At 38.3% G+C, this 15,070-nt stretch overlaps 1 protein-coding gene across 1 annotated transcript; it reads right to left on the bottom strand.

Annotated features, from left to right (window-relative positions):
• Positions 1–732: 732 nt before the first annotated feature.
• LOC131435191 (caspase-8) lies at positions 733–2,561 on the bottom strand. Its single transcript, XM_058602829.1, has 3 exons — positions 2,383–2,561; positions 1,072–2,330; positions 733–1,013 (listed from the first exon to the last, which is right to left on the bottom strand). Exons 1-3 carry the CDS (start codon positions 2,446–2,448, stop codon positions 875–877), a joined length of 1,464 nt encoding a protein of 487 aa, XP_058458812.1. The 5' UTR covers positions 2,449–2,561; the 3' UTR covers positions 733–874.
• Positions 2,562–15,070: the final 12,509 nt, after the last annotated feature.

Below are 15,070 nucleotides of genomic sequence, written 5' to 3'. Positions count from 1 at the left end.
CTTCTGCAGTTCCTCTTCGACATCTACTGGCAGATCAGCATATTGGTTTTTACTCAGCAAACGGTCGTTTACCTGTACATCACTTGGCTTCAGACGCTTAGCATCCTTTGGATCCTTCTCGGATCTATGGCGGTTTTTACCCATAGCTTGGGTAGGTAGACAACTGCGAATAAAAAATAAAACAAAATCGAAATTAGTCGTAGTAGGTTATTCGTCTATCCACATCGAGTGTTAGATGACGAATTGATCGATTTTCGACCACGGTTCCCCTTTTATACGCATTCAGTTGAAGATATGTGCCTGACTATCTCAAAATCGTCGTCCTTGCGCGAAAAACCCAAGCGAAAGTAAAAAGTTTTCCGCGTTGTTTTCAAATTTTAAGAAAACTTAATTTTTGAGTTGTTTGTGGTTATCGCACACTGTTCAAAATATTATCCTGAATTTCTGATCATATTTTTGATGAAATGGTGAAAGAATTATGTTGCTACCATTAATACAAGTCGAGATATTCGCGATTAAGTTCTGCCCATTCTTCCATATGGCTAATTTTGAAAAGGCGCCCCATAGTAAAGTAAGTCGTATTCACGACAAAAATTTGAAATCGGATGAACCGTTTGTTTTATTGCATGTTTAAAAAGAAAGTTACATAGCGGACCCTGTATTAGCAATATGAGGTCACGATCATTACGTAACAAATTAGCAAAGTAGTCTCTCTGGAACACACATACAATTAATCCAAGAACCATACCATAACAAAACTTCAGTTGAACTTGCATACACCTATTATCAAAATGAAGGAACGAAATTTAAAACAGAACATATATTTCAGTGTAACAACTATAATGTACGCAACAAAAACACCTACGCTTTGTTGCTATTTGAGTTTCAAAGCTTCAAAATAAACCTTTTTCCTAAGCGTGCTATATATGATGGGGACCATGCATTCGTTTCCATAACCTCTCTTGCTAGAAACGTCATTTATCACAGCTGTTAGTATGTCCATCAAATGATTACTGGAAAAATAAACCAAACATAAATTACGGTATTCGAAAATCATCACCAAAACCGTACTTAGCATGCAGTTGTCGCAACTTTAAACAGAGTTCCTGAATAAACCACGAACCTTTCTCAACGTGCCTTATCGAAGCGAATCCAGGTACGGTCGACCAGGCGACCAAAAAGTCCACGAACACTGATGCCGTTTTTTCAACCGAGGAACCATCGTGCTCCAGTTGGGAAATTTCGACAGCTGTTTGAAGGTCCGATCCTTGGCATGCCTGCACAAACAATAACTTCGGTTTACCGGTTAGTTTTTCTGCTGCCATCGCCTTCTCGATTGCTTTGACACTAACGGGAATGCTGTTACTACCGTATACTTTGCCTTCCTGGCCGTGCGAAAGCAAACAAACTACCAATGAACAATGAGAAGATTTTATTTTTCTCACTGCATTTTCAACATGCTTCAGAATTTCCACGTGGGTTATGTTTTCTACAAAAATCGAGTCGTAGCCGAAAGCTGTAAACAGATTCAATATTGCCAACTTGTCGACTTCGGTTCCACGCCGATTGCCAAGCGGTTTTAATGGAAGCAAATCTGCCAACTCTAAATTAGTCTCCCGATAAAATGTAAACTGATTTATAACCAATATAATACCCGCATTCTGCTTTGATATGTAGTAAGCATCTTTGAGCTCATCTTGGGGCGTTAATTCAATCTTGGATACTTGTTTCAACAATTTGGTATCCTTGATATTATCCGCTTGGTTGCGTGTCAGAATAAAATCGGTATTAAAATTATTGGAAATGGCTTTGCAATAGTCGCTTAACTCATATAGTTCGAGCGATTTGAAAGCTGCTATCAGAACCAAAAGATCACATTCCTCGCCAGTCATCGATGAGCCCAATTTTATCGAGCGCTGACAAAGTAGGTCCAGTAAAACTATTTCGAAATATTTATATTCTCCAATTGGTACGGAATGACTCTGTTTGAGGTAATTCGAAAACTTCGCTGCGATATTATCATCTATCTTTTCACAAAGCAGGTAAAGTCCTTTCAGTACAGGGTTCACAAAACAATTCAATTCAGCAAGATGAGGTAGAAATCTTTCATTCAGTTCCGTATCATCAAAGCCACACTTTAGCAGACAAAGATTCGCCTGAATGATCACTAGTGCTTCGAGAAGTTCTGATTGCCAGCCGTCCTGGTCCACACATGATGTCCAATCAAACAGAATGTGCGTCTCTTCTTTCGGCGTTTCGGAGGCAATGGACAGCACTTGCAAAAGGTATTTTGGATTCCGGTGACCGTACAGGAGAAATAATAAGGAAACCTATAATTCTGTAACAGTTAGCACGAGTTGAAATGCTATAATATTAATTTACCTTGTCGTCAAAATTAAGCTCATTTTCTATAAAATCCAAATCCTCTGAGCATATTGCGCTGCTCATTGTTGTGTTACGTAGGACAATCTACTTCTCAGATCACATTTTACGAATTACAAAAATATTTACGTACGATTTGTTTGTAAATATATATAAATTTTGTGCCTAGTTTTTCACCAGTGATGCCATTTATACAGATTTAGTTGTACTGTATAGAATATTACCCGCTTGTGAGGAATTCTGGCAAACGTCAGAAGTCTGGCTGCATTCCGGCTGCTGTCAAAATTGTCGAGACGAAATTGCGTCTTTTGTCGTGAATACGACTTACTTTACTATGGGGCGCCTTTTCAAAATTAGCCATATGGAAGAATGGGCAGAACTTAATCGCGAATATCTCGACTTGTATTAATGGTAGCAACATAATTCTTTCACCATTTCATCAAAAATATGATCAGAAATTCAGGATAATATTTTGAACAGTGTGCGATAACCACAAACAACTCAAAAATTAAGTTTTCTTAAAATTTGAAAACAACGCGGAAAACTTTTTACTTTCGCTTGGGTTTTTCGCGCAAGGACGACGATTTTGAGATAGTCAGGCACATATCTTCAACTGAATGCGTATAAAAGGGGAACCGTGGTCGAAAATCGATCATTTCTTTTCGTGCGTTCGATGGAAGCAGACGTCGTGGGAGTGGAATCATCAACCAGCAGCGACAGAGAATGCACCTTCTGCGTGGTTAATAAAAACCTCAAACGCTCAGGTCGCATCTCTCATTCGCTTGCTGGCCATCGAGGCGCGAGGACCAGCCAGCAGCAGCAGCGGGAGTTAACCAGCAGCGAGAGAGAATGCACCTTCTGCGTGGTTAATAAAAACCTCAAACGCTCAGGTCGCATCTCTCATTCGCTTGCTGGCCATCGAAGCGCGTGGACCAGCCAGCAGCAGCAGCGGGAGTTAACCAGCAGCGAGAGAGAATGCACCTTCTGTGTGGTTAATAAAAACCTCAAACGCTCAGGTCGCATCTCTCATTCGCTTGCTGGCCATCGAGGCGCGAGGACCAGCCAGCAGCAGCAGCGGGAGTTAACCAGCAGCGAGAGAGAATGCACCTTCTGCGTGGTTAATAAAAACCTCAAACGCTCAGGTCGCATCTCTCATTCGCTTGCTGGCCACCAAGGCGAGAACCAGCAGCGACTGAAACTGGATTCTGAGTCTGTTATTGGATCTAAATTTAGGTCTTGAACTCAGGGTCCAGTTCTCTATTCCAGACTTCTATTCGGTTGTTCTTAAAACCATAATAATACTCCTAAAGAATTATGCGGAATTTACTTTACTGTACCTCTATACAACCCATTTTTTATTCATGGCGAAAAATCGTCTTCAAATTTCAGAGCTTAGTTCCGGAATATGAGTTTAGAATTCAGAGTCTGCGTGCTGAACTGGATTCTGGAAAATGATTGTAGTTCTAGAACTAAAATCCAACTGAGTTCTGAGTCTGTTCTATGTTCTAAATTTAATTCTTGAACTCAGATCCAGTTATTAATTTCAGAATTCTTCAAATCGGTTCTTTTGTCGTGAATACGACTTACTTTACTATGGGGTGCCTTTTCAAAATTTACCCTCTGAGAGAGTGATAAGTTTTTGATCATGAATATCTATTGTTGTATCTAATGAATCAACATAATTCTTGCGACATGCCATCGGAAATATGATCACAATTTTATGATAAAATTTTCAGATTTGTGACATAGTCTCAAATAATTCAAAATTAAACTTTTCTGAAATGTTTGGTATAAACGAGTATCGAAGAGGATAATTCATATGGCGCGTTTGCCTTTCTCGTATTTTTAAAGCTCATAGCTCAGTGATCTGTGAAAGGATTTATATAATCTAACTACCAATAGAATCGAAATTTTTCAATTTAAACGTGTATAGCAAAAGCATTGAAGTATTTCAATAGTACACTATTGAAAAACTTGTCTCATTTGATCCATGTCAACACCAGCCAATTAGAACGCGTTCTAAGGAAGAGAACGAAATATCTGCTGCTGTACAACAAATCGTCCGGGAAAAATGTTCCGAGAAGTGGTGAATATCGCAGTGAGTTCCTCAATTTGGTCCTTGTGAATGCTAGAAACGAATCCCTACAACATATTGATAGTTTCTTTCAATAAATTATGCAAATCCGAAATGAAATAATCGACATTAAAATTCTATATGCGGCTATTTTTATAGCCGTTAGGACCGCCCATTAGTGAAAAAGCTACAAACGAAATCACATAAAAGGAAATCTCTTAACAAAAATTCAATCAATTCGTCATCTAACACTCGATGTGGATAGACGAATAACCTACTACGACTAATTTCGATTTTGTTTTATTTTTTATTCGCAGTTGTCTACCTACCCAAGCTATGGGTAAAAACCGCCATAGATCCGAGAAGGATCCAAAGGATGCTAAGCGTCTGAAGCCAAGTGATGTACAGGTAAACGACCGTTTGCTGAGTAAAAACCAATATGCTGATCTGCCAGTAGATGTCGAAGAGGAACTGCAGAAGAAGGAAAAAATGCCGCCTTTCTACCTGAAGGGCTTCCCACCAACTCTACGCTCGGATTTCAACACACTGATCAGCAAAGGACTACAGGCAACAATCCGTTTATGTACTGAAGGCTACAAAATAACTGTTCCGGCTTTGAACCACTACAAAGGAGTGGAATGCTATCTGAAGCAGACAAAAGCGGAATACTTCACACACGATATTGCCGCCAACAAACCTATGAAGGTTGTACTTCGAGGACTACCCGACATGATGGAAGCCGAACTAAAGCAGGCACTGTCGGAGGCTGGACTAAAGCCTTTGATGGTATTTAAAATGAAGCGCCATAATACGGACAAAAAGTTTAGAGATCAACTGTACCTGATTCATCTGGAGAAGGGCTCCATCACCATGAGTCAACTGAAAACGATTAAATCGTTATTTCACATAATCATCGAATGGCAAACGTATAAACCGGTACATCGGGATGTCACACAGTGCACGAACTGTTTGAACTACGGCCATGGAGCGAGGAATTGCCACATGAAAAGTCGGTGCGGGAAATGTGCCGAACCACACAATACCAACGATTGCCTACTAGATGACATCGCTGTAAAATGTGTGAACTGTGATGGCGACCATCCATCTACTAGCAAATCGTGTCCCAAACGTGCTGAGTTCACAAAAATTCGACAACAGACGTCCCGCAAACAATCAACGCGCAAGAATGTTCCACAGAAGGATGAAGTTAATTTCCCACGGCTCCCACCGAAGAGGGATATTCCGAATTTGCCGCCACTTCCTCGCAGCAATCCAAAGACTTCAGCCGCTGGATCTCAAAAAGAATCTTCCTCAAGAATCCCTCCTGGATGGGGCAATAATCAACCACAAGCAAAGGATGACTCTGGTGATTTATTCTCTGCTGAGCAACTGATCGTCATTTTTGAAACAATGACAACAAAACTACGAAACTGCAGAACGCGGTTAGAGCAAATCAACGCCTTAGGCAAATTCATCATCGAATATGCAATATAATGAGTTGGTTATAGTAAATTGGAATGCTTGCTCACTCAGGAGCAAAACTGCTGAATTGTCCGACTTTCTTCAAGAGAAGAATGCCGATATTGCTATTTTAACTGAAACTCATCTTAAACCTGAAATTTCTATTTTTATTTCCAATTACAGGATTCACAGGCTTGACAGGGCAACTACCAGAGGAGGGGGAGTTGCCATTGCCATTAAACGATCCATTCAGCACAGGCTTCTGTCAGCCTTTAAATTGCAACTCATAGAAGCCATCGGAATTGAGATTACAACGACGATGGGACCCATCATCATCATTGCAGCGTACTGCCCCAAACAAACCAATCTTCGAGATGGTACGTGTGCATCATTGAAGCGAGATCTGGCTATGCTCACTCGACGACAAAACAAATTCATCATTGCTGGGGACCTGAACGCACGGCATGAGCTGTGGGGAAACAGAAGACAGAATCGAAACGGATTCGTACTTGCCGAAGATTACGAAGCTGGACAATACAACATCTTCGCTCCGGATCAACCAACGCGACTTTCCAGATCGGGAGTTCATTCCATTTTGGATATATTCATCAGCAACATCGCTATAGACAGCTCTCCGGTTGTCTTCAACGAGCTCTCTTCTGACCACTTTCCAGTAATATTGACGTTGGGATCTTCACCAGAAACAGTGCCTATTCAACCTCGGAGGAACTATTATCGCACCGATTGGGTCCAATTTCAATATATCGCCGACCAACTTATTAATATCGATTTACCACTTGATTCCCCGATGGAAATCGATGCAGCCCTATCTTCCTTCCAGCATTCAATCACAGTCGCTCGTGATAGGACGGTTCCAGTACAACATATGCCGAGTTCCTCTCTTCAAATCGACAGTGTTACCAAGAAACTCATCCGACTTCGGAATATCTACCGGAGGCAGTATCAACGAACTGGCATCCTAGATAGGAAGACTACTTATAACAACTTAACTAGGATAATCCAGGAAAGGATATCTGAGCTTCGCAACAGGAACTTCCAGCAAAAGCTTCGAGAAATTCTCCCACATTCAAAGCCCTTCTGGTCCTTAACGAAGGTGCTTAAGAAAAAACCGAAGCCTATTCCTCCTCTGATGTCACCCCAGGACGCAGCTGAAGGAATACCTCTAATCACACCAGTAGAGAAGGCAAATGCGCTAGGCCAGCAGTTTGTGTGTTCTCACAATTTAGGACTCAACATTGTTAGTCCATATGAAAGAGCCGTTGCTGATAGCGTAGCTGAGGTTGACCAATCAGACAGCTTAGTTCCTGAGGAAAGTAGAGTCACTGCGAATGAGCTGATGGCTTTTGTGAAAAAATCCAAAAATATGAAGGCCCCCGGTTTCGACAACACATTCAACATTGAGCTGAAACATTTGAGTATTCGCTCATTTGTCTTCTTAGCTAAACTTTTTAACAGGTGCTGGGAGCTTGGTTACTTTCCTTCAATGTGGAAGTTAGCTAAAGTTATCCCAGTTTTGAAACCGGGGAAAGATCCTTCCTTTTCCAAGAGCTATCGGCCCATCAGCTTACTCTCTGCCCTATCCAAGCTGTTTGAAAAGTCAATACAAAGGCGAATTCTTGCTTTTGCAGATGAACAGGATATATTTCTGGAAGAACAGTTTGGGTTCCGGAAAGGAAGATCCACCATCCACCAGCTCACAAGGGTTAACAACGTCATCCAGCAAAACAAATCAGTGTCCAAAACGACTGCCATGGCAATATTGGATATTGAAAAGGCATTCGATAATGTGTGGCACGATGGACTGGTGTTCAAACTGCATCGGTATAATTTTCCCATGTATCTTATTAAAATTATCAAAAATTATCTTGCAGATAGAGCATTCCAGGTTTCTCTGAATAATGCACTTTCAGAAAGATTTACTATTCCTGCTGGTGTACCCCAGGGAAGTATCCTAGGTCCCATTCTATACAACATTTTCACATCAGACATCCCACCTCTTCCAGGTGGTGGTGTTCTGTCACAATTTACTGATGATACTGCCATTCTTTACAAAGGTCGTGTCATTAATGCTCTGAAAAATAAACTACAGACAGGTCTGGACGCTTTAACGGAATATTTTACAAGCTGGAAAATTGTGATCAATGCAGCAAAAACTCAGGTCATCTTGTTTCCACATTCAAGATCTCCAAAACTTGTTCCATCAGACGAATGCAGAATACGATTCGGTGATGAGGTCATTCAATGGTCCGATGAAGTTATCTATCTAGGACTCACCTTTGACAGACATCTGATATTCAGGTCACATGTTGACAAAATCGTTCAAAAATGTAGCATACTCATCAGGTCTCTGTATCCGCTGATTTGTAGAACATCTAAACTATGCCTGAAGAATCAGATGGCTGTCTATAAACAAATCATCTACCCCGCAATTGAATACGCAGTCCCTGTTTGGCGGGGTTGTGCACGAACACACAAACTTAGGCTTCAACGCATTCAAAGTAAGATCTTAAAGATGATTCTAAATCTACCCCCTTGGACAAGGACTAGTGAAGTACATGAGATGGCCTCCCTGGATATACTAGAACAAAAATTCGAACAATTCTGCACGAAATTTGAAGAGAGGTGCTCAATCTCTGAAATACAAATAATTCAAAATTTGTACGTATTAGGTTAGGGATAGTTATAAGTAGGTAGACATTTTATAAATAATTAAAATAAATATTATGATTAAACATTAGTATGTAAAACAAGAGTAACTAGTAACTGAAGAGTAACTAAAACACCTAATATTAATAACGAATCGTATGAACAACAAAGATGAAAGGCCAAAGGGTCAAAACACTTGTACTGTAAAATGTTGATGTAATACACAAAAATAAGATTAATAAACAGATATTTATGCAAAAAAAAAAATGCAAAAATTCAATCAGTTTGGATTCTATCGCCACTGCGAGCAGATGTGTTTTGTGTCGTCTGCACAGCTAGTTTCGCTTTCGACAAGAGCGATTACGTCACAGCTGCCAGTCATTAGCATTGGGAAAAAAAACAACGGTGGAGAGCATTGCACAAAATCAGCCGTTCTAATGGCTCTAAAAGTTTTCTAAAGAACTATTAGGATTTGTTGTTCGCAAATCGTAGGGAAATATCCTCAGTTTACTGCAAATCAAGAACAGTTTGCTTAGATTTGTGCACTTTTCGCTGTGTGAAATTCACAGTAAACGAGATCAAGTGAAGCCTTCTTTGTTTTTGCGAAAAATGTTCCAGAGTTTAATGTCGTAGAGAATTACGCAATTTGACCTTTCTGAATGCTAGAAACGAGTCCCTTCAGCATATTGATAGTTTCTTTCAATAAATTATGCAAATCCGAAATGAAATAATCAACATTAAAATTCTGAATGCGGATATTTTTATAGCCGTTAGGACCGCCCATTAGTAAAAAGCTACAAACGAAATCAGGTAGAAACAAGCCTCTCAATAAAAAGTGAAGCCTTCTTTGTTTTTGCGGAAAATGTGCAAAGGGGAATGCTTGCATAATTCATACAATTGATCAACTAATTGATATTCGGAAGTGTTAAGGAACATGTCAGTTGTTTTCGTATTCACGACATCCAGTTATGTCTCTGACATTACCCACCCGCCTTTTTTATTTCTCTCTTCCTTCTTTTTTCTTTTATTTATTCAACTTCATTTGATATTCGTCAATTCGTCACCGTCTTGAGACGAGGTAAATGAGATTAGAATACGGGTATGATTGGTAGTGAGAAAGCAATGTTATTGGCAATAACAATTTCCATAATTAGTATATATCACGCGTTTTTTTTATAACGGCCAATAAGCCATCCATCAACATTCACTTTGAAAAGTAATTTCGAATGACTCGGCACTCGCTGAGAGTAAGTCATAATAGTAAACGGCAGGAAAAAGTTTTTTCTTTCGTCTGGTCTTAAATTTAATACTCTATCTTTCATAACTCGCTTGCAATTTCTTTCGAAAGTGGAAGTTGACAGGTTGCTTATTGGCCGTTCTAAAAAAACGCGTGATATGAAGGGCATTAACTCATTGCCTTTCATATGTACCTCGTATTGAAAAAATATAACCAGGACGCTAAAAATGTAGAACCCATTTAAACCGGTTTTGCCAATCTTGTATGGCAAGAATCCTACAGAAACAGAACCGTTAATAACCACTAGGCGAAATTCTCTGCCAGAAACAGCAAAAATGGCTGACAGACATAGCCAGACGTCGGGGGGGAATCGTATTCGGCAGAGAATTTCGTCTAGCGGCTATTAACGGTTCTGTTTCTGTCAGCCATATAATATTGGCAGAATCGTTTTGAATCGGTTCTACATTTTAAGAGTCTTGGTTTCATTTTTTCATTAAAAAGTACATATGAAAGGCAATAAATTATTGCCCTTCATACATACTAATTATGGAAAATGTTATTGTCAATAACAGTGCTTTCTCACTACCAAACATACACATAATTCAATCTCATTTAACTCATCTCAAGATTCGTTTTTTGTATGTACATGCGGGATTGACAAACATCAGATGAAATCGAATAAAAAAAAAGAAAAAAGAAGGAAGAGAAATAAACAAGACACATACGGCGAGATGGTGACGCAATTTCGCCTGAACAATTTTGACAGCAGCCGGAATGCAGCCCAGTGCTGTCAACTGTTTTTTTCCAAAAATCTGTATTTGGCGGAAAAATCTATCTGTACAATATCTTTCTCGAAAAATCAAACATCGATTTAGTGCGAAACTTATTTTGCGACAAAAAAAAAGGTCGCTCGACCTGGTTTACCCTTATGGAATCCAACACAAATCGGTATTTATCTGTATGAAAATTGAAATATCGGTATTTTGAGAGAGCATATCTGTTTTTCTGTATCGAGTCCAAAAATCGGTAGAAATACCGAGAAATCGGTATAGTTGGCAGCGCTGATGCAGTCTTCTGACGGTTGCCAGAATTCCTCACAAGCGGGTGGGCATAATTGAGGTATCGACCTGCTTGTTGGCATGGAACACGGAGGGCGAAACTTACGTAAACAAATGGAATGACAGTTTCGCCCTTTATAGTTCTTTGTTTTACTAAGATCGAGATTTTTGTAGCATCCGAATTTTTAGGCAAAATTGTAGGATTTTGAAGCATTCGTTGGGAGGAGAAACTGGATTTGTTTACTTTTGTAAGATTCGTCATGCTTTGAAAAACAGCTGATTTGACGTTTTTGTTGTTGTACTGTTTTCGTTACCACAGGGTTATTCTCATCGTATTTCGTATAGTGTTTGCAGCAAGATAAGTGGAAACGCCTAAAAGAAATTTAAACTCAATATAAACCCAATTCAAAAATGCAATAATTGTTTTCGTATTCTGAAATACTCAATACAGCTTGCGAATCAGCCTCAACCGTCAACATACTACAAGATACCTAAGTTGTAGATGCTTTTCCAGGGGGATGTCAGTAATTCATTTCATTATTGGTAATGATATATTTACTTGAGTTTAATTCCACTTCAAAGTCAAAGTCTTGACATTACATTCCTTTTGTGGAATTTTGCCTTTCTGTTTCAACAGACTTCGCAGCCTATTCTTAGTGTACAGAATCATTGCATGGCTAGTACTATAGATTCTACTGACACCAAGAATCCTTCCAGGTCGGGGCTCGAACATACCACAGACTAACAGACAGGACACTCAAATTAGATTCTTCAATCATTTTAACGGTCATTTCGAATATTCCTTTATTTGGGACAGTACTCACATGTGTCATGATGGCGCCACGTTACCCTATCAAAAACATCCTGTCTGTCATCTAGACTGTGTTTATATTTTTCATTTACCAACAGAGTTGCCATTCATACAGAATTACCTGTAATGTATTGATTTGTATACGTCCATGCGAATTTCATGCAGGATACAGATTTAATGCATAATGGCATCCCTGCAAGCAGCTGATCGGTGTTGACAAACGAGGGGAAACCAACTAGTAAAAAAACTTTCACATAACACAAGGGGTGTACCGATAGTAAATAGTTCGCGCAGTACAATATAGGTGGAACTAGTGCATCACGAAAAATTATTTGTATAAGAATTTACTTATACTGTCATGTCTGTTAGTCTGTGAACAGACGACAACTTTTGTTTTTTTAATTCCACTTCGCTTAACTTAACGTATGTGTAATTTTTCTTATTATAATAAGCATGTGAAAAGTGAGCATCGCTTTTCAGATCACTTTGCGTATATAAGAAATTTATATAGATTTTCTATGAATATCCATGAATAATTGATCATCACATCACTTGTGTTGCATGGTTACTGCTATGACAACACCGTTATTGACAAACGGAGAGATGATTTCATGTTCAAAAGAAATTGGAACTTGTCATTTTGAAATCAAATAATTATACAATAACGCATATTTGGAACGATAGATCGTGGGACAAATTCTTGATTATTTGGGGGATTGGCTAAAAGCCATTTTTGTGCATAACCGATTTCATTATTCTTTACGTTTCGTCTTCGACTCGTCAGTGCAAAGCAGTTCAAATTGAGCTGCTTACTGCAAAAACTATTTTTTTTAATATGACAAGTATTTTTATTTATCAAAATCTCTGATACAGAAGTTCCAGAAAAATGTCACCAAGGCCCATTTAGGTAGGCAAAAAAAGGTCTCACGACCAGAGATGTCCATCTCCTCTGTGTGACGAAGAGCAAGTATAATTTCTCCCCTCGCACTGACAACATCAACGAGAGCTCTCCTCCTTCACATATATACCCCACTCCCAAGTAACCTTATGCATTATATCACTGCACATTTACAACTTTATTTTTACATTGTTGATGTATAATTACACTAATCTTACATACTTTAAAGCAATGTGCATTAAATTTGCATTTAAAATGTAACTGAGCATTATTTTACAACAACCTTCAGCCGTGCTATATGTCGACATTCAATGCTATATTTTGGAGCAACGAAACTTTAATAATAACTAAAAGAGTAATAATCCTATAATAGTCTAATAATCGCCCTTTTTAGCTTTATAATAGCATTGTAAAAACATGTGTAAATCCGCTGCATTTAATCAAATTTTACACGCATTTTTAAAGCTGAATTAATGTAAAGTTACAATGCGTCGTGGTTACTTGGGCTGTTATATAAAATGTGTACTAGGATGGGACAAAATATTGATTTCAGCTCAACTAAACTTTTCGTGTTCCTTTATGGTCCCATAAGCAGGTTTAAAATTTGTATGGGATTTAGTGTGGAGAAATTCGATTTTCGCAAAAAAAATCGGCTAGAGATCAACCAATGAACTCTAAAAATCAGTGCGTATGTCATTTTTGAAGGAAATTCAACGAGGAAGAAAAACTTCGAAGAGTTCAAAACAATCCGACATTTGTAAAAAAAAAGTTTTTAAAGGAAACCCGACACAAGGTCCGAACGATGGATTATTCCTTAATATATCTAGTACCACTGCTGCTAATGGTGGCAATATAATTTAACTTTCTTTCACTATGCTATAACGGTTGATCTGAGTTGTTTGATGTCTTGACGATAGTTACTCAGCTTAGAATGAATAGTCTTTTTAAGTGACAAACTATGCTCCAAACCTTACTGTAAAGACACAAATATTATGTAAATTATGTTTTTGTTTGCATAAAATAGTATCGTCTCTATCTTCTCAACTATAAGAGATAGAGAATTTATGTATTCGGCAAAGTTATTGGATTTGAGTTTTTCTAAAATATTGTAGAAGACTCCAAAAACCTGTTTCTTTAAATTAAAAAGTTAGGCTTTTTTTAGTCTTTACTGTGAGTTTTGGAACATGGCTTGTCACTTGAAAAAAATATTCATACTAAGGTTGTGAACCATTTCGTGGTTAATTTTAACTTTTGGTTAAAATCTGACACTTGAGTGGTTATTTTGTGTCCAGTAGTTAAATTTAACTACATCAGCTACCCATATCAAAGTTTGACGGATGGAAAGTAATTTGGGTTTATTTTGCACTGGAAATAATTTTGACTAAAGAATTGATATTAGAATTTTCTTTGCAAGATTTTTTCCAGTGTTAAAAAATAACCATCGATCTGTCAAAAATAACCATGCTTTCGAGCATATAACAACTGTATAACAACTGAACAGTAGTTATACAGTTTTGAAATTGTGAGTTTGAACGATCACTTGCATGCTAATTCAGATTTGTCCGAATTCGTCCCTGACAATTTTAGAAGGTATAATCGATAAAACTGTAAAATAAAATAATAAAATAATTTTCTAATGTATATATGATTAACTTGATCAATCATGAGAAAAAGTTTATCGCTTCAACCGAAATCACAGAATGGTAGAGAAACCTAACGCTATAAAAATAACTGAATGCATACAAAACTTGAACACAAGCTTGGGTATGGGTACGCAGTGCTGCTTTTTTGGCGCACACGAATTTGGCATTTCTCTTACAGACTCTCATCGTAACAGACTGACGAATACTTCTCAGGGAGCCAAACGAGCTGGCAAATTCCCATGCTCTAGCATAGGAATGGCTCCCTAAGAAATATTCGAAGGTCTGTTATTATGAGAGTCTGTAATTTCTCTCCTCCTACTTCTATGTACAAGTTTCGATGCGGACTCGTCTGAGGGCGCCATGCTCGCAAAAAAGGATGTTGCCAATAATTTTTTCGGAAAATATGAGAGCTAAATATTTTGTTAATATGATGCATTTGGTTCTACTCATTCTTGTACAGTACGACCAAATTGGAGCTTCTTTCTCGCATTGTTATGCTGCTCTAGCGAAGTTCACAGTGTCCCAATGTTATGTTAAAGCACGTGAGTCAAAATCTAGACAACAATATTTGTATGATGTAACATGTATTTTTTTTAAATTGATTAATAGAGGATGACAGTTCAACCGACGTACCTAGAAATCATTGCTGCGCGAAATATTCCTGCGAGTTGTAGGTTAATGTTGCAGTGACAATACAACTTCTTGACGAGCAACGCCTATGCAATTCATTTCAGCTGTTTTTCAAAGCAGGGCAACACTGACATTGACAGCAAATGGAGAAAAATATCGATGAATGTTTCCACTTTGGTTTCTATTCTGTTTAGAAGTTATCGTATATT

Source organism: Malaya genurostris, chromosome 3 (assembly GCF_030247185.1).
Source record: "Malaya genurostris strain Urasoe2022 chromosome 3, Malgen_1.1, whole genome shotgun sequence".
Lineage (NCBI taxonomy): Eukaryota > Metazoa > Arthropoda > Insecta > Diptera > Culicidae > Malaya > Malaya genurostris.
The sequence above is the reverse complement of the archived record's forward strand: the minus strand, read 5'-3'. Positions and strand labels throughout refer to the sequence as shown.

Excerpts from the sequence above, each read along its gene's own strand:
- LOC131435191 (XM_058602829.1), bottom strand. The coding sequence starts at position 2,448 with ATGAGCAGCGCAATATGCTCAGAGGATTTGGATTTTATAGAAAATGAG. Across the intron at positions 2,331-2,382 it reads AGCTTAATTTTGACGACAAG|GTTTCCTTATTATTTCTCCT; the intron begins GTAAATTAATAT and ends ACAGAATTATAG. Across the intron at positions 1,014-1,071 it reads TTGCGACAACTGCATGCTAA|TAATCATTTGATGGACATAC; the intron begins GTACGGTTTTGG and ends TTATTTTTCCAG.